This window comes from Anser brachyrhynchus, assembly GCF_964034855.1.
Source record: "Anser brachyrhynchus genome assembly, chromosome: 13".
NCBI lineage: Eukaryota > Metazoa > Chordata > Aves > Anseriformes > Anatidae > Anser > Anser brachyrhynchus.
Genome location: NC_137708.1, coordinates 12784296 through 12804022, shown reverse-complemented (window position 1 = coordinate 12804022; position 19727 = coordinate 12784296). Strand labels below are relative to the sequence as shown.

The following is a 19727-nucleotide window of genomic DNA, read 5'->3' as shown; positions in this document are numbered from 1 at the left end:
GCCACACTACCATCAGAGTGTGAAATTCTACCCGTGCCTTCATTGCTAACATAAATATTGGATGTCACGCAATAGCTGGGCCCATTTTTAAAGTACTACAGCACCTAAATGACAGTAAACTTTCAGAAACTGATCCACGACAGTTTCTGGTCCGTTCATAACAGGTGCACATGCCAGTGAGGGTAGGCCCAAACCCAGCGTTCAAACTTCGATTTTCTGTGCACAGCGTAAAAGCACAGCTTACACCCTATTAATTAATAGGCCCTTAATTAATACCCCCCAACACACGCAGAGCCACAGAAGCACTACACGGTATTAATAAAGGCATTAAGTGCTCGGGGAATATATGGAGGACTTGGTGACAGCTTTATTCAGCACAAGGACTTGGAAATAAACATGGAACCGAGTAGTCCCAGTAAGACGCACGTTAGATAAATTAAAAGCACTCAGCGACTCAGCACACGCATTTTTGGTCAAGCAACGCTCTTTAATATCCGCAGGCGACGTCCCCAGCCGCGGCGCTGAGCCCTGCGGCCGGCCGCTGGGCCCGGCTCCGCACCTAACGGGCCCCCTGCCCGCGCGGAGCGAGGCCCTCCCGGAGACCCGGCGGCCGCGGATCTCACCGCTAACGGCCCGGGCCCGGGCCCAGCCTCGGCGCCACGGAGAGCAGGCCCGGGGCCCTCCCGGCGCCTCCCCCCCCCCCTTTTCCCCTCCCTACAATAGGGGAGGCCCGCGGCCTCCTCGGCCTCCGGGGGCCTCTCCCGGCCTCCCCCCTCCTGGGCCGGGCCCGCCGAGCCCCCGGCCGCGGCCCCCTCCCCTCGCACACGGCGCGGGCCTCGCCGCGGCCTCCCCCCCAGCCCCGCTCTCCTTCCTCCTCCTCCTCCTCCTCCTCCCTGCCCCGGGGCCCCCGCTTTCCCTCAGCGCGGGGAGGAGCCGCCGCCTCCTCCTCCCCCTCCTCCTCCCGGCCCCGCTCCCTCCGCGGAGGCCCGGGCGGGCCGCGAGCAGCCGGTACCTTGTAGAAGGCCCCGTTGGAGCCCCGCACCTCCACCACCAGCTCCTCCATGTTGTGCGGCGGCGGCTCGGGGCGGGTAGAGCCAGGCCCGGCGCCTCCTCCCTGCCCTTCCCTTTCTCTGCCTCGGCGCAGGAGGAGGAGGAGGACGGGGGGGGGGGGGAGAGGAGGAGGAGGAGGCGGCAGAGGAAGGCTCGGTGTGTGTGTGTGGTGTGTGTGTGCGCCGGGCGGGGGAGGGGAAGGGGAACCTCAGTTCACTGCGGGGGTGGGGCCGCGGAGGGGCGGGCCGGGGCTGGGGCCGTGCCGTGCCGGGGGGGCGCTGCGGGCGGCTCCGCGCCTCCGCTGCTCGCCCTCGGCCGCCCGGAAGTGAAAGCGAAACGGGCACCGCCGGGCGGCGCGCGCGGCCCCGAGGGAGGGGGTGGGAGGGGGGGGGAGCGGCGCGGGGGCGCCCGCTTCGAATGTAAACACTGAACCCGCGTCACGTGACGCACCGGGGCGGAGCGGGCAGCGGGCCGCAGCCTGCACGCCCACCGCCTAACGGCCGCGCAGCCGCAACGGGGAGAGGCAACGGAAGCCGGCGGCCCGCCCCTGTGGTTGAGTGACAGCCCCGCTGGCCAATCGGGTTGCGCTGTGAGCCTCGCGTTCTGACCTATCGGAAGGGGGCGTGGCCTGCTTCGTCTGGCCATGGCGGGGGGGCGGGCCCATAACGGCCGCGGCAATGGCGGTGGGGGATCATGGCGGCGGGAGAGCGCCAAGGCGGGTGGGGTAGGACTGTCGCTCTTTGCGGGACCCCCGTAACACCTAGGGGATCGCCAAGAGTGGAGTGAATCAGAAAATAAAGTGTGAATCAGAATCGTTGTGCCAGTTTTTATTGGGTTCACCGTGGTCGTGGTGAAAGACCTGTACACCCCGTGAGGAGGCAGCGGCGAGACGAGCAGAGCAGCAGGCCTGGACAGCTGGTGTGCTGCTGCTCAACGCCACAGTCAGGCCTTGGTCAACAAGCCAGCTCTATGTGTGCTAAAAAAGGAAAAAATATTCAGCATATTACATACGCTATTATTTATTTGAACTACAAACCATCACTGGAACAGTATAAATGGTTCAACACAAAATCATTCAACAATCTGCCCGGAGAGATGATGCCCGCTTCTAAAACAAAGCTAGCTGATATTTTTTTGGCATTCTTTATTACGATTATTCTCTAATTAGTAAAGCAGACTGCTGTCGCACAGGCAGGTTATGTCTGAGCAGACAATATAAGGATGGCTAATTTAGCTCTGACTTCCACTTTTGATTTCACCATTTACCCCCGAGCTAAAAGCTGCTGTACTGTATAATCTTCCCTAATGCTTATTTTTTTCATTTCCATTGCTTAAATTCAACATTTTTTTTTTATTTTGTCTTGACTAGTGAATGTTCTACTCCCTGTCTACTTAATGAGACCAATTTACGTTTTTCCAGAGCGCACTCTTGTTTTTCTGCTGATTGACTCTTAACCTTTCCTCATGTTTTCCAAATTGCTTACTGTTGCTGCTGTTTTACTTTGAACAATTTCAGACTGAATTGTCCATCCCTTCTGAAATGTAATGTTCACTAATTAACTAGTTCCTACGTAGATTTACCAGGTCCTTTTAAATGTGCCTATCTGAAACTCAGTGGCACTAAAAATAGATCTCAGTAATTCCATTAAAGTATTTTAATATTAATTATTATATCTAACACATTTATTTTTGTTAACTTATGTTTAAATAAATACCGTATCCATTTAAAATTTCTTCCATCAAAAATTGTGTTAAAATATCTACTGATCATCTTTATCCACACAAATTTCAAACTTTTGCTTGTCTGACCCCCTTTCATGATCAACACCTTTCTCCCATCTGAAGTTCTGAATTTATAATCCCTTTCAAAACCAGCTGGAGTTAATGTTCCTCAGATGACCTGTTTGAACACTGGATCAGCTGAGCTGTGCTTCATTTACAATCTAGGTTTATAGTTAAAACGCATACACTGTTTTTGGTTGGTTTGTTGCCTTTTTTTAAATTTTACTATATTTACATAAAAATATGGAAACAAAGAATGGGAACTTTTCGGCCAACACCACGTATTAAACTTAATTAGCCTCACCTAGCCGTGTCTGCCTGGACAGTATGATTTTGTAATCATCTCTATAACTCAACAAATTTAGACCCTTATATGATATGACTGGAAAATGAATCTCACTACTGAAGCTTCCTTTATGAAGATCTTGCATGGGAGGCTTCTGCTGACAATTAAGGAAAGATAAATGAGCTGATAAGAGATCTGTATTCTGATGCAGTTCACATTTCTTTTCTTGTTGGTATATGGTGTAGTCTCAATAAAGTGCCTTTCAGTAATCTAAGTGAAATGGTAATGTTATAGTAAGTAGGTCAGCAATTGCAAGAAAGAGTTACAATCAATAGAGATATAAAGATGAAAAACCTCTTGGACAAGGTTGCTTTATGATTAATCAATAATACCTGAAGGTTGATTATCACCATAGAATTGCACTTTTATTAGGTTGTCCTTGACTAAACTGATACCCAGAAATGACACATATCCAAATCATGGTATAGAATAGCAGGTATTCCCAGAACTTTTGAAGAGAAGCTGAACTAAAACAGAGATTTGCAAGTCTTAGTGTGTGCGTACAAGAAATCAGATTATGTTATGCCTGATCATTCAGTTCTTTAAATAGATAATGTGAACTTTATCTGTCAGTCTTGATAAAATCCTCTGAAAAGTAGTGTTCATGTGGAAAAACAATAAAAGTATAATCATAGAATTATTAAGGTTGGAAAAGACCTCTAAGATCATCTGGTCCAACCATCACCCTACTACCAATGTCACCCACTAAACCATGTCCCTAAGTGCCAGATCCAACTTTTCCTTGAACACCCTCAGGGATGGTGACACCACCACTTCCCTGGGCAACCCATTCCATTGTCTGACTACTCTTTCTGAGAAGAAATGTCTCCTAATTTCTAACCTAAACCTCCCCTGGCACAACTTGAGGCCATTCTCTCTTGTCCTATCACTAGTTACCTATGAGAAGAGGCTGACCCCCAGCTCCCCACACCTTCCTTTCAGGCAGTTGTAGAGAGCAATAAGGTCTCCCCTGAGCCTCCTCTTCTCCAGACTAAACAGCCCCAGTTCCCTCAGCTGCTCCTCATAGGGTTTGTGTCCCAGGCTCTTCACCAGCTTCATAGCCCTTCTCTGGACATGCTCCAGGGCCTCAATGGCTTTCTTGTAGTGAGGGACCCAAAACTGAACACAGTACTCGAGGTGCGGCCTCACCAGAGCAGACTACAGGGGGGACGATCACCTTCCTGGTCTTGCTGGCTGCACTATTCCTGATATAAGCCAGGATGCCGTTGGCCTTCTTGGCCACCTGGGCACGCTGCCGGCTCATGTTCAGGCGAGCATCAATCAGCACCCCCAGATCCTTTTTCCCTGCACAGCTTTTGAGCCATTCTACCCCCAGCCTGTAGCACTGCATGGGGTTGTTGTGGCCAAAGTGCAGGAGCTGGCACTTGGCCATATTGAACCTCATCCCATTGGCCTCTGCCCATCGACCCATCCTGTCCAGGTCCCTCTGCAGGGCCTTCCTGCCCTCCGGCAGATCGACACTTCCCCCTAGCTTGGTGTCATCAGCAAACTTACTGAGGGTGCACTCAATTCCCTCATCCAAGTCATCAATAAAGATATTAAAGAGGATGGGCCCCAACACTGACCCCTGGGGAACACCAGTGGTGACTGGTTGCCAGCTGGATTTCACTCCATTCACCACCACTCTCTGGGCCCGGCCATCCAGCCGGTTTTTAGCCCAACAGAGTGTACCTGTCCAAGCCATGGGCTGCCAGCTTCTCCAGAAGAATACTATGGTAGACCATGTCAAAGGCCTTGCTGAAGTCTAGGTAAACTACATAAACAGGCTTTCCCTCCAGGCGGGTCACCTGGTCATAGCAAGAGATGACGTTGGTCAGGCAGGACTTCCCTTTCATGAACCCATGCTGACTGGGCCTAATTCCACGGTTGTCCCACATACATGGTGTGATTGCATTCAAGATGACCTGTTCCATCACATTTTCTGGCACCACGGTCAGGCTGAGAGGCCTGTTGTTCCCTGGCTTCTCCTTACGACCCTTCTTATAGATGGGTGTCACATTAGCAAGTCTCCAGTCATCCAGGATCTCTCCGGATGACCAAGGCCACTGATAGATGATGGAAAGCAGCCCAGCAACCACATCCGTGAACTCCCTCAGCACCCTTGTGGGGATCTCAGCTGGCCCTATGGACTTACGACAATCCAGGTAGAGTAGCAGGTCTCTAACTGTTTCCACCTGAACTGTCATTACAAAAAGACAAAACCAAGTACTGTAAAGTTATCTAAACCCCAAATCCTTCTTTACCTGTGTAGACCAGTGGGTAGTTGTCTTCAATGTTGTAAAAATATATTAGCAATAAAAGCCAATTATTCTGTATTGATTTTCTACCATAATTAATTGAGCTGACCTTTGATTAAAATTGAACGTTTCTTTATTTCTTTTCTGTCATTACTCCACTTCCTTCTCCTACAAAAAAAGGTTTCCACATAGTAAGTTAGGAATAGATACGCATCCAAGGTTAATTTTGTGACAGATTACACTTTAATGTAGATATATGTTTCCAGTTGTGGTTTTCAGTTTCTACAGTATACTATATCTTCCTCACCTGAATCTGTAACGAAGCCCAAGGGATTGAAATCTATGTTGTGCCTGCAATTCAAAAGCTTTCCAGATTCATGAAGAGTCAAAGTAAATATTGGAATCTAAACTTCAGAAGGCTATTAAAATCAGTAACTTACAAAAATGCAGTCTTTTAAAAATAGGTATTCTGAAAATTCTGTGTAACAACTGTCAAGCTCTGGCTCAGTTCTGTCATCCAAAAAAAAAATTGTCATTGTTATTTAATTCACCTGTGAAATAATTGTCTTGGTGGTTAATCTCTTTATTATTTGCTCCATGTTATGTTATTTTTGGAATAACAGATCCCATTTAAAATTAATAGTAGTTTCTGCATTCTTCCAGAACAGTTTGTCTGTGTGCTGTTGTTGGTCCACAACCTTCAGTAATGCATTTTCTTTTCTTCTTTTTCAATGTTAATAATGAATTTGAAAGCACAGCATGTAGAGGTTTGCTGCTTAATTATTCAGTTTTGTCTCCTGCTCGTGAATTTCTATACATTTCACTTGTAACTCTACAAATTCATTTATTAGTACATTAAGCCTGCATGTTATTGGTGTTGTAAATGGTCCATGTTAATAGATGACACACGCATTCATATGTAAAACTGCATGTTAGTTTATGCAGCTACTTTTTTTTTTTTAAATTAATCATTTGCCAAGTAGCATTTGAGATGAAAGTGAAAAGATTCCCTGGATTATGTAGGTCTTGAAAATGAACAAATTAAAACAGAAAAAAAAAATACAGACAACCTAGAATACAACTGTTTAGAATGAAATGCAAGAGAAACGTTCAGTTCTTGTCTTGTTGTCAGACAGCATTCACTACCATAAACATATGGATGCTTCCCTACAATATGTATGATGGGTAGATATGTATGAATACTGTGGTAATCCGTACACTAGTCCTCATTTCAGTTAAGTGAACTGTACTCTGAACATACAGCACGTAAATAATAGTTGATGTCTCTGGAAGATCCAAAACTTATTCTTTTATGATCCTCGTGACTTGGCATTAAAGTTGCCATTTAGAGAATAAAAGACTCATATATTAGAAGTTAACTCACTAGGAATAACTTTGTTCCATAGAATTTAGAATCATATGCAAAATTTACTGGCATCAAAATGGCTGTAATTAATCTGACCATCTTGAGTGCGAGGCAAGTACAGCCCTATGCTTTTGTGGCCATAAACAGAGCCTTAGATAACAGTTCAGGTGGAGACAGCTGTTCTCTGGATATCTACATTCAGTCCACATTATGAGTCTTTACTGGATTTTTCAACCAGCTCCTGTATATTTATTAAAGGACAGTATTAATCAGCATCAATGTCAAAGATGGAACTCATAAGCTTAGAGGTTCTAAATTTCTAGTCAATCTAGAACTTAGTGTTATTTGTACAATAGATAGACATTTATAGTATATTTCATGTCTGATTTTATAACACAGAATGCAATCATATTTTTTTAGCACCCATGGGAAATCAATTGAGCAATCATCAGCTACTGATCCTAGCAGTGCATTCATTCTGCTGTGCATAAGAGCAGGATACTTCAATACTAAAGCTAGTATAGAGATTTATGAAGATTGATTATTGCCTCTCTTGAACACACTGCAGTTTTCACTGAGATTAAACTGAATAGATCACACGACTCTTCCAAAGCCATAGCAGAATTCCCCATGATGTTGAGCAGCAATAGGTCTATATTTCAAAGGCTATATATGCTAGTACGTTTATATGGCCTTAACATTATTTGTATTGACCCTGATGGTAACTGCTATGGAAGTCCTGTATAAAATGTCATAATCTTGACAGACTGAGATATTTAACTCCCTATTACAAGCAAATATAACTTAAAAGATTTGTATTTTTTCCACTGAATTGTTATAGAAAACAACACTGTAATCTTATACTGTGGCAGCAGGTGACTTGGGGGAGGAAGGAAGCAAAAGCAATCAGACTGTAATAATGGTCTTTCTGCCCTGCTTACTGTTTTACTTTCAGCTGACATAGCTAGCATTTTTGGTCTTGGTAGCTAATATTTTTTCCTTTACTATTTTGGATGGTCTTTGACATATCATTTATATGCTTATATTTTTGTATCCTGGATATATTTGGTATAGCAGTATTTTTACCTTTTTTTCCTTTATCTGTTTTCAAAAAAACAAAAACAAAAACAAAAACAAAAAACAGTATTAACTTGCTTCTGTAGCTTCACAAGTTGCAGAAAATAATGTTTGAAGACAGATTAACATTTTCTGAACACCTCGAAGAATTAAAGTGCAGTAATTGAATCTTACCACAAGAGGCCCCCCAAAGACAATTTGTCTTCAAGCATGACCATGAGATCATGAAAATTTGTCTTCAGAATGCTGATGTGTCCCATATATTTAATTAAGTTTTAAGATAGTTTGAAAATTTCACTGTTGGTTTGAAAGAAGATATCATCTTAGTTTCTTAAATACTGACTACAGTGTAGTTCAGGTTAAACAATATTTCACGTAAAAACAGGAACTGTATTTGAACCAAATTAAACATTAAAAACAGTAGTAAATGTTAAAATTTAGTAAGGATTTTTATTATTACTATTGCTAGATGTATTTTTATTTTGAGAACTGTCCTTTAAACCATGGTCTAGGTTGCTCTTCCATTTCTTTCATCCATTTATGAGAAGACTATGAAACACTTTAGTAGTACATGCATAGAATCATAGAATGGCTTGGGTTGGAAGGGACCATCAAGACCATCTGGTTCCAACCCCCTGCCATGGGCAGAGACACCTTCCACCAGATCAGCTTGCTCAAAACCCCATCCAACCTGGCCTTGAACACTTCGAGGGATGGGGCATCCACAATTTCTCTGGGCAACTTGTTCCAGTGCTTCATCACCCTCTGAGTGAAGAAATTCCTCCTAATATCTATCTAATCTAAACATACCCTCTTTTAGTTTAAAACTACTGCTCCTTGTCCTGTTGCCACACTCCCTGACAAAGAGTCCCTCCCCAGTTTTCTTGTAGGCCTCATTTACGTACTGGAAAGCTGCCATAAGGTCTCCCCAGAGCCTTCTCTTCTCCAGGCTGAACAGTCCCAACCTCCTCAGCCTGTTGTCATAGGAGAGGTGCTCCAGCCCTTTAATCATCCTCGTGACCCTCCTCTGGACTTGTTATAAGAGGTCCATGACCTTCTTATATTGGGGGCTCCAGAACTGAATGCAGTGCTCCAGGTGGGGGTCTTATGAGAGCACTCGTTGATCGCACCACACAGTTTGGTGTCATTGGCAAACGTGATGAGGGTGCACTTGATCCCACTGTCCATGTCACTGACAGAGATGTTAAACAGTGCTGTTCCTAATACCAACCGCTGAGGAATACCACTCTCCACTGATTTCCACCTGGACACTGAGCTGTTGACTGCAATTGTTTGAGTGTGACTATCCAGCCAATTCCTTACCCACTGAGTGGTCCATCCATCAAATCCATGTCTCTCCAATTTAGAAATAAGGATATCATGCAGGAGAGTGTCAACTGCTTTGCACAAGCAAATCCTGAAGTTCTCTTATGAACTCTTGAACTAGATAGTACTTACTCTGCTTTAATGGTCCTGCCCCTTTCAGCTCAGAGTTCTTTTTCATTTTCACAGACTTTCAAAGAAAATCAAATGTACTGTAAGTTGAGGGTGAGGTTGTGCTCTCTACTGGATTATAATGAAAAGTCAACTAAATGTTCTCATTCCACAGGAAGGACTTTGGTGCTGCACTCTTTACTCTTTAAAAAGCTCCCCTTCAATAATGTATTTCTGAACCAAATCAAATGAGATTTTCAGCAAAACCATCGTGATATTAAATGGAAGGCTGCTAAAGGAACATCCCCTCTAATTTAACCTAAAAAAAAAAAAAAAAAAAGTGTGGGCAGGTATCAAACAAGGAACAGAAATTTATCTGAAACATTTAAACTACCTTTTTACAACAAGTAAAAAACCCTCTACTTTTACAAACTAACAGAAAAATTAAGGTCCGCTTACTGTTCAGAAAATTTGAAATCAAGACACATAGGTGAGTAAGCATATGCATAAAACTTAACTTCAGTAACCTGTTAAAATACTCTACTTTTGACTACAGAAGAGGCAAATCTCTATTATAAAATATATAATATGTAATTAAATATATATGTTATATATACTATATATGTGGTGTAAGACCAACGCCCTGACCTTATTAGACAAGACCAGGACATTTTTCACAGAAAATAAGTCACATTCTTATGCTATAGAAGAAGACAGTATTCTACTTACACTGATAATCAAGTTAATTAGGAATTAATTATCAGGAATATTGCTAGTGTTCTGTGTTGATTTATAGAATCACTGTGGGTCATGTAACGATTGGAGACTTTGGGCCTGTGTTCAATATTAACACCTGGGTATTCTTAAAATCAGTATGAATTACTAAAGCATCATAGAGAATATTTCCCTCAAATCACTTAATCTGTATTTTAAAATATTGATGACATATCTTTGAGCTTAGATTTGACTAAGCTTGAGCTTAAATAAATCACTACCATAATCAGTCCTGCTTTTATCCACAAAAATACATTTAGGTAGATTATCTGGTATTAATCAGTACTTCTTCAGTAGCAAAGTGCCAGAAAGTCTAACATAAATCATACTCTCATCCAGATATATTATCATTTTAGTAGGAAGCCAGGTTTTTGTATGTGTAAATATGAGTAAAGTATTTGACTCCATTGACCAGTCTTTTTTTTTTTTTTTCCCACTATAGTACAAGACAGATAGGAAGCAGAAGCACTGCTGGACTTAATTTAACAAACAAGCAAACAAAAATTCTTATGTAAATTGTGGTAGTGTACCTGAAGGGAATTCAACACCAAATTTATATGGCATATTCGCCAATAAGAACAAAAACTAACTTCACTGACTAATTCATTGTTATATTTAGATATACTACTATAAGCAAAAGCCTGTGAGCATCAGTTTTGCTTTGAAAATCCAAACTGAAAGGCTTCCGCATCACAATTTATTTGTGTGACAGAGATGCAAAACCATGGACACGAGATAGTGTGGGAATGTCCTTCACTCTCAGACTACAAATTCTAGGAATCACTTGACGTGCTGCCTACATGCAGTAGTTATCTTACCTAGAAATTACTTGTATATTTGACACCTTTTTTATTTAGTGCTTACATAAGAAAATAACTTGCACAGTCAATGACTTTGTATTTATTTAAAGAATATTTTTTGTATGTTTTTTTTTTTTTTCCCTGAAAGTATAACATATAAAGAACAGAACTGCTCTTTAGGCATAGAAGATTCTTCTGTTTATGTAATGATGAATTATTCCTCTTCCCATTCCCCCACAACAACAACAAAAAGGAGATTGTGAGACTAAGTAGATGACTCCAAGGTCTTTTAAGTTGAGATTAACATATGTTTTTGCAAACCTTATTTTTCTCCCTGCTTTATACAACATCTGCTTTTAACATCATTGTCAGAACATCTATTCCTGTACTAAGTTAGATTAGCAATTCGCACCTTTATACAAGATTAGGCAGAACTTATGTTTGATGCCAGACATGATTATTGATTTGCATTTTAAAGAGGTGTCATTCACTCAATGCATCATTTTTCCTTTTCTACTTGTAACATTTTTCAGAAGAGATGGAAAAAGAAGTGTAAATTTATTTTATGAGTGCTCTCTAAATCTTTTCGAACAACAACACAGCTGAATCTGGGAGTTGGTGGAAGAAATGTGTCAAGTATGGAAGGAAATGTAGAGATTTCAGTGGGTGAAAGGCATGGCCATTCTTGTAGAGATGTTGTGCCTCTGCACGAGATGCAGATTGCTCTTTCGCTGTTGTTTGCCTGCCTATGTTGGCCACATGGCCCTGCCTAGTCTGCATGCAAAATGACAGCCTGGGTTGGTGTTGTGCAAAAAGTCATCACTAGGAATCACGAGTTATTTTCTCACTCTGTCACATGCCAAACTAAACCACAAATATTGAAGTTCGGTGATAAATTTCTTTTTGGTAAAGTGCTCTGCTCAAGGAGTTTTGTTACTGATTTCAGTGAGGTCAGGATTCCTCCTGTCATCTGCCACTGCAGTCTCCAGGAGCTCAGTTGCCCACCTATGAATGGGGTTGCAGTGCATGACCTCCAGGTATGCCTTCCCACCTAAATGATTTGGTAACGGTGCAGCAATTTTCTATTCAAACATGTTTGTGCCATTGGATGCAACAAGAAATAATGCCATTGTGGCCAGTTTCCATTAAATATTAAAATGCCACATCAAAAGTTTGAGGCGATTTAATGCCTTGTCAAAGCCCACCTGCCATGGGGTGCATTGCAGCAGATCTCTGAGTTGGAAACTATATTACAGAAAGGTTTCAACGTGGACACGTGTTCTGCTATGCAGGTCTTATAGAGATGTCAGGCGTTGCCAAAAGGTAGCTGATGAACATGCAGAGATAAAACAACAGAAGACAGAGTTAACCAACAGCTGAGAAAAAGTGTATCAGAATAAAAGAATGTCCCTGAAATTATTGCCTAATGTTTCCCAGGAAGAGACAAGTATATCAGTCAGAATCACAAGAGACCAATTGTTCTTACTTGACATTATGATGATAGGCATGTGAAACCCTAAAGTATGTACCCTAATGAAGTAGTCTGGCAGTTTCATGTAAAGCAGCTTCCAAATGGTATAAAAACAAATTGTTGTACCAGTTCACAGGAATGGAAATGCTTTTATAGTAAACTGTAAAGGCTATCAGTGACTTCAGTTGTGTCACCGGTGAAAGAGAAGGGAATAAAAAAAGCTAGACAATGCTTTTAGGCGTACTGGAAACCCATTATGCTGTTTTCCACAGCCAGAGGAAGAACAGCAGGACCGTGGTTACTTGAGGAGAGGACATGAAACACTCTTGCTCGTCAGGTGATTTCTCAATTATTTGCTATTCAGTGGAAAAAGAATAAATAAATCAGAGGCTCTGGACTAAAGTGCTGTGGAAGATGGCTATTGTCAAAAAGGTAATAGAGCTTTGTAGGGAAAATGGGAAGAAAAGTTCAGAACTGCTGCTCTGAATGGTGTGCTGAGGATGAAAGGCTAAGGAGGAGATATCATTGAAGCAGGAGAAAGTATAATCCTGGGTATGAAGAGAATCATTACTGGCAAGTGAGCAGCTTTATATTGATGGTGAAACTGTGAGAACTGGAAAAGCCAAGAGACATGCTGAGAAGGGTGAAAGCCGAGGGCCCATCTTCTGCCCCCTCCCCATCTGCCTCTGCCCTGCAAGGGGATGGGGAAGGACAGGCAGCAGAGGCGCCGGGTGTGATCTTGAAGGATCACAAGAAAGGCACAGCAGGCTGTGTGCCACAGCATCTTTCTCCTTTGTTTCTTAGGTCCATCAGAACAGGCCAGCAATCTTGGTTAGGCGCTCCAATAAGAAAAATATCAATAAAGAATGAGTCCTGTTAAAGCCAAGAGCAGTTTTGTTTGTTACCTGAGCAGAAATCAAGTAGAAGACAATGTTGCTCTGTGTTCAAAACAGGTCTAATCCATCTCAGAAATACTTGGATATATAATAATTAGTTGTTGCTGATGTGTTTACTTGATTTTAGCTTTATTTGCCTTTGACAGCTTCCCAACATGAAAAGGAGTGATTAAAATAAATCATTCAGAGATACTATTTAATGAGAAGAAGGCAATTGAAAGGCTGTATGTGCCCCTGTAGATAACAAATTGTACATCAGAACAGAGAGCAAGAATTCTCCAAGGAAAGAACTAAGCTTCTGCGTTCAAATAAAAATGATTTAGGGCATTAGGAAGACAAACAAGGAGCTACAACTGAAGTATCACTTTACAAGTCTGTTTTCAGGCTAAATTAAGTGAACAGTGAGGGGACTAGCATCATTCTTGGTCTGTCCACCAGTAAGGGATATTTCCTATCTCTCTCAGAAACTGAAGCACAGGCTGTGTAAGCCATTCAGGACTATCAACAATAAAAGATCTAATTTCGCTTTCACAGACATGAAGACAAATTCCACAATGATTTCAATGGAAGAAACACTCTTGAGAAAACATGTGGGAAAATACTCAAACCACAACTTAGTCTATTTGTTTTTTGTTTGTTTGCTTTCATTGCCTTTATATATAGGATCTGAATCTATACAGATAGAAGGGAATACGTATGGCATTCTTCAATAGCTCCTGTTAGTGATGTGTATATTAATAAAAACCTAAGATCCCTGAAAATTTTACTTTACTTGATCTTTGTTAAATTTATCACCATTAAGATTTTATCAAAGCTGAGTAAATATGGCATGTGTCATGAAAAAATTTGAAGTTTCTTCCTCACCAGTATTCTTGGTCTCTTGAAAAATGAACACTGATCAGATGACAGACTTAATGAAAGAATAATAGGTACGCTTCTTTAACTCTCTAGTTACTACACAGAATACTATCTGTATACTATCAAATAGTTTTCTGAGAAATTTGTATTCTTTGTTATGGTGGTTTGCTATTTCTTTGAACAGCTTTCTTGACCAGCTGGTCTTGTGCAAAGATAAAAAGAAAAGCTTTGTCAGTTGGAAAACAGGATTAAATCTCATTTTTTGGTCAGTATCAAAACAGAACAGCTTAGATTAGTTCTCTTTTCCTCATATCACACCATAGTTTCAGATACACCATAGTACAAAAACATTGCTTTTCCTACCATGGTGTGAAAGCCTATCATTAACAAGTGATTATTCAATTTATTTTTCCCTAAAATATGGCATGAGCCTCCTAATCTTTCATTCACATGAAACAAAACAATTACCACTTCTTTAGAAGTAATACTGAAGGTATTTTGTCCTCCTTAATAAGCTATGGGTGGTTGATGCTTGGAGGCTTGTTTTTTTAGAAGTCAGATTAATTTATGGATTTTTGTTCACTTTCTACTGAGAGCTTTGATAATAGAAGTTAAACATGGGAAGGTTTTATCCCTGTTAGGACTAGGAAATATAAAACAGAATTTTTCTTTTCAGTAAAGTTTGTCTCCTGAACCAGAGGCTAGAGTAATAACAATAAGTGAGATAATTTTCTCATCATTATCTGTAGGAAATGTAATAAAATAGCTACAAGAGGAAATGTGTTTTGAATTATCTTATTGAGAATATTTTTCAATAAATGTTAGACATTAGAAACAATAACATCTTGTTTCCTGTGGTAAAAATGTGCTAATAAGAATGGCTATATTAATAGCATTGTTGCAGTCAACCTGTGTTGCTGGGGTTTAGCATACACCAAATTAAAAAAAACAATGACAACACTTTTTAGACTACTCATGTGTAGATTTTGCCATTTAAATACCAAGATTCCTTCCTTTTTATCCTAGGTTTGCATTGTATGTACTTCTGAGTGTCACAAGTTAATTTGAGATTTCACTCCACAGCCTGCATCCACATTTGAAAGTGGTTCATTTTTAAGGGTGGTATTGGTTGATCCTACTTAAAGGCCTGATTTTGCTATCATTCCTTTGAAGTAGATGGAGAAGGGTTGGAAAAGAATGATATGGGCATGAGTGGTGGTCCCCTTGCTGTCCTGATGACACTGAAATCTATTTCATTGCACCAGCTAACAACTTGTTTTTCTGAGAGCTTGGTTGAGATAGTAGCTTAGTAAAGAGAAAGAGAAAGATAACAATAATAAAACAATTAGTTTTATCGGAAGAATGTAGGAGACAAGGAAATGTCTCCAAACTATGTTTATTCTTGATACTGAAATCAGAATCAGGACTCCAACTAAAACTTCTGAAGCCATACAGAAAATATAAATAGCCACTATTCCTCAACCGATCTCCCAATAGCATTTAAATAAGCCATTTAGTCATTTCTTTGGAAACATGTCTTGCTGTGCTATCCCTTCTTCTAGAAGGAGGGACACACTTGTGCTAGCTGAATGCGTGGTGATTACAGTGATTGTACTTTTCTCACTGCTCTTCCCAGCTGGAGTCCACGTAGCTTAGCTCTACAGGCTGCCTGGGCTATGTAGACCTTCCAGACAATTCAAAACAACATTTGCCTCCTCTCTCTACACCCCTTGGTCTTTTATCACTCAGTGAAGTCTGGCCTTTTGACTGCCGTCCTAGCACAAACAGCTTTTTCTGGAACTAATTGTACAGATACTCTTGAAGCACTGGCACTCTGCTCTCCTGGAGGTGCCATTCCTCCCAAATTCTGCATTGCCATCCACTTATCGCAAAGTAACTCAGATCGTGCTTTTTGAGTGCATCCTCTCTTTAAGAGAAAGGTCAGCATCCTTTTGCAAGAGATGCCAGGAGGTCCTGCACCTTGTTCAGCTAGCATCTTTCCTGCTATCTGCTGCTCTGTTACAGTGATAAGGAACAAAAAGGTTTCTGCTGGTCTTTGTTGTTGGTCTACAATGATTATGTGCGGGGAAACTTGGCACCAAAGCTGTCATTCCTTCTTTAAGCTCTAATTATTATTATTATTATTTTCCTTATTTGCATCATATCAGGAGAAAAAAATTACATTGACTGATTGCATATTATATACAAATAATTTCTAAAAAAAAAAAAAAAAGCGATCTGAAGAATGACCTCTGTTGAAGAGATGAGTACAAACGGGTGTTGCAAATTGTCTTTTCTGGTGGGATTTTTTTTTTCTTGGAAGATAAAGTAATTTCTTTTCAATTGACCTGTAGCTATCAAACAAATAAATAATCAATACTGGATTGAGTCTACAACATTTTCAGGGAACATATAATTTTCAGCAAATAGGTTTAAAATACTGACTTCCCTCAATCTCCATGTCAGGTTCTTGATTTCTACTGCTGTCTTTGGTTTACCATTCCAATTTTGCTCCTCTGTTAAAGATATATATGTAAGATTTCTTTGAACTTTACCTGTGAATACATTGCCTTTATTTTTGCTTTTGTTCTTTCAGTTGTCTAGCAACAAGCTTCTCAGAAAGTTTCACTGTACTTTCCTCTTAATATGTTTACTGCATTGGATAGAGCCTAGAGTGAGAGCTCACTTGGTTGGCACGGTACATTTACAGAGTAGTAGGTCTGCCCTTGCTTCTAGTCATTAGCAATATGGGTAGGCAAAATGGTTTTAGAGAAAGGGTAGAAGGTATAAGCAATGTAAGCCACCTGATTTTGTCATTTATCAAATTTATGCCATAACTTGAAAAGGAGTTTTGAGTCTTAGTAAGGTCATTAAATGAAACAGAAAGTGGGAGAGGAAAAGAGCTGCCAAAGGAGGCAGGTAATAGAAAAACTATATATCACTTTTTACAATTGTAGAACATAAAATCTTTCACAGAGCAAGGCATGCATGAAGGCTGGGTCTGGTACCTGTGGAAATCATTGAGAAGAGGCAGGATATTTCATCAGAAAAGAAAGACTACAATCCACCTTAATGATTTCCACGTAGATGTCACCATTTGCTAGACACTATTGAGTGTTCTCAGAATGGAAGGACATAGGTAGACAGACACCTATAGGCTAATGCCCATGTCTTAAAGATTGTAACCAATACTGAAGCCAAGTTTGAGGCATGTGGAGGGAAAGTTTTAAGGTGCTCTCAACACCTCAACCTCCAACTGCAGATAATTATTTGCAGTCTCTCAAAGATTACGCTACAGGCATGTTAATTCGAGCAGTCCAAAAACTGGAGCCCCTCTTGGGCATAATAGAGAATTCCTTTCAGGTAACCCTAGAAATATAATGGAATCGAGGCCTAGAACGCATCTACTATTACCACTTCACCATGTAGCTGTAAAAGCTTTTGCCTTGTGTGAAATCAAATTAGGGCAATATCAGAAGTTAGAGCTCCTCAGCTTATATATGGTAGGTACCAAAATGCATGAGCAATAAGCTTGCTAATTCACTCTTCCAAAATAATCTTTCTTAAATTGTAGTTGAAGCTGCATCTAGTTAAAATATACAGGCTGTCCCCCAAGTACTGCAGGTTGCAGGTAGTGTAGTACTACACAGCAGGTAGCAAAAGTGACAGCAAAAATGGTCTTGTTGCTGAATTGTGCTACAGATTTGAAGCCAATGAGTGGCATAACAAATTAAGAAGTATGTTAGATAGTCTATTTGTGAAGACCAAAGTTTAAAAATATCTAGTCAGATCAGCAGCTTCTTTCTTGGGCTGACTGACATGTTTTGAAATTTCCTCTGTACACAGATAAAGGGTAAAAAGCTGACTAAAGTTCCTCTTGACCTGTAATGCAGAGATGTTTCAGGCTCTAAATGTATTGCTTATCTGCAAATCCAAAATACCTGCTACTGCATGAAATATTGAGCATGTCCTAGAAGGCAGCAAGTAACTATATTCAGAAGTATAAGGCTAAGTGGGTCTTACTGACCGACTACCATACTTCATGAAACAAAACGTCCAGCTCTATTTCCCAAGGTGGTAGGGGTGGAGTGGACTTTTGGGTGACCCAGGCTAAATCATTTGTCCAGCCTTTATGTCCATGGTTTCATGAATGCAAATTGCCTACCACCCTGAAATTTCTGCTGGTTTTTAGACTCCTCCAAGACAAAAGAGTGAACAGTATTAATTTTAAGCTTGGTACATTGCCTCTCAGTGAAGGGCTGGGTGATTATTGAGAACTCTTTTCTAATTCCCTTTCTAATACCAGAAACCATCGGTATTCAGACACTGCTAGAATTCAGAAAGACATTTAGTATAACAGTATGAATCCTTTTGTTCATTATAGCAGGTACTTACATGAATTGTAATCTTTCCCTAACATACATAATGACTACATGCATATATGTGTGGAGAGAGCACCCAAAATCACTGCACTGCTTTACTTTTTATTGCAAACATCTCTACTCTGCTTCCAAAGGCACTATTATTCACAGCAAATTGATTTTTATACAAACACATAATAGATGCAAGTAGCTGTTTCTATGTACTTTTTGCTCCCCCTCTCCCCAGCCCCAGATTTTGAATTCTATCAGTTCAAAATAGAGCCTCATGGGGGTGCTATGCCACCTAAAATAAATTGTATTGCATTGCAGTGTGGAAGGCCTTGATAGATCAGAATATTATAATGACATTTGAAGACGAAATTTCCTTTCCTTCCCCCACCCTTTCTGCAGACTTTGTTCCTTTATTTACCCACAGGATCCTAAGAGTTACTTTACAATTGAGATTCTCTTCTGCCAAAGAAATCTTCAAATAAAAATTAGATATTTTTTCCTCCAGAATAGAGTAGCACCTTTCTATGTAGGTGAAATACTTCCTCAGGTGAAAGAAAGAAAAATACATTCTACAAGAAACAGGCTTTTCTAAATCATACTCAAATAAATAGTTTTAAGAGATTTCAAAGAGGTTACTAAAGATTTATACTTGCTTGTGTGATTAGCGTCAGGCTTCACAAGATGGAGAGCCAAAAGCTAGCTTTGATGGTACCCATCTAGGACATTATTTGAATTACTTTTCCCATTTTTTTTTCTGAGTATCTACACTCTTTTACTGTTTTTACAATTGATTGCTAGTCATAAAGCAGTAAGATACAGTTCTTATGACTCTTCAGACTTTCAAAGCACAAAAAAGAATCTTAGAATATTTGTATACCTTCCAGGTTTTCCTCTCATTAAGAAAAGGGTGCAGGTGTACTATGAACTTCAAACCCAAGAGTACATACATCAATGGTAATATTTATTTATCCTTTTTTCATTTATGTGCCAGTCATGGGTATACGCACGCTCAAATCTGAAGAGCTCTATTGAATTGAGGAGTGTGTTTTTTAGCTTAAAGAAACCTGCAATAAAGGCTTCATCTATGCTGTCACTGGAATCCTTCCCGTTTTCTTAAAATCTTACATTCAACACTGAACTTTCAATAGCCAGGGTGAATTAATTTGAAGTCTCAAAGAAAATTCATTTAGATGCTTTGGAACAAGAGAACTGAAGCAAGCTTTGTGGGGGAGGGAAATGAGA

The 19727-nt window shown here is 40.7% G+C and overlaps 1 protein-coding gene across 3 annotated transcripts in view; it reads right to left on the bottom strand.

The window, feature by feature from the left end:
• FMR1 (fragile X messenger ribonucleoprotein 1) overlaps positions 1-1484 on the bottom strand; it is a 30491-nt gene extending 29007 nt beyond the window's left edge. Inside the window, exon 1 of one of the 3 annotated variants that reach the window (XM_080554024.1) lies at positions 1013-1484. In XM_080554024.1, the coding sequence (XP_080410150.1) occupies positions 1013-1063 (51 nt within the window). In that variant the 5' untranslated portion in view covers positions 1064-1484. The remainder of the gene's footprint in view (positions 1-1012) is intronic. The other 2 variants (XM_080554023.1, XM_080554022.1) reach the window with 2 other exon arrangements.
• Positions 1485-19727: the final 18243 nt, after the last annotated feature.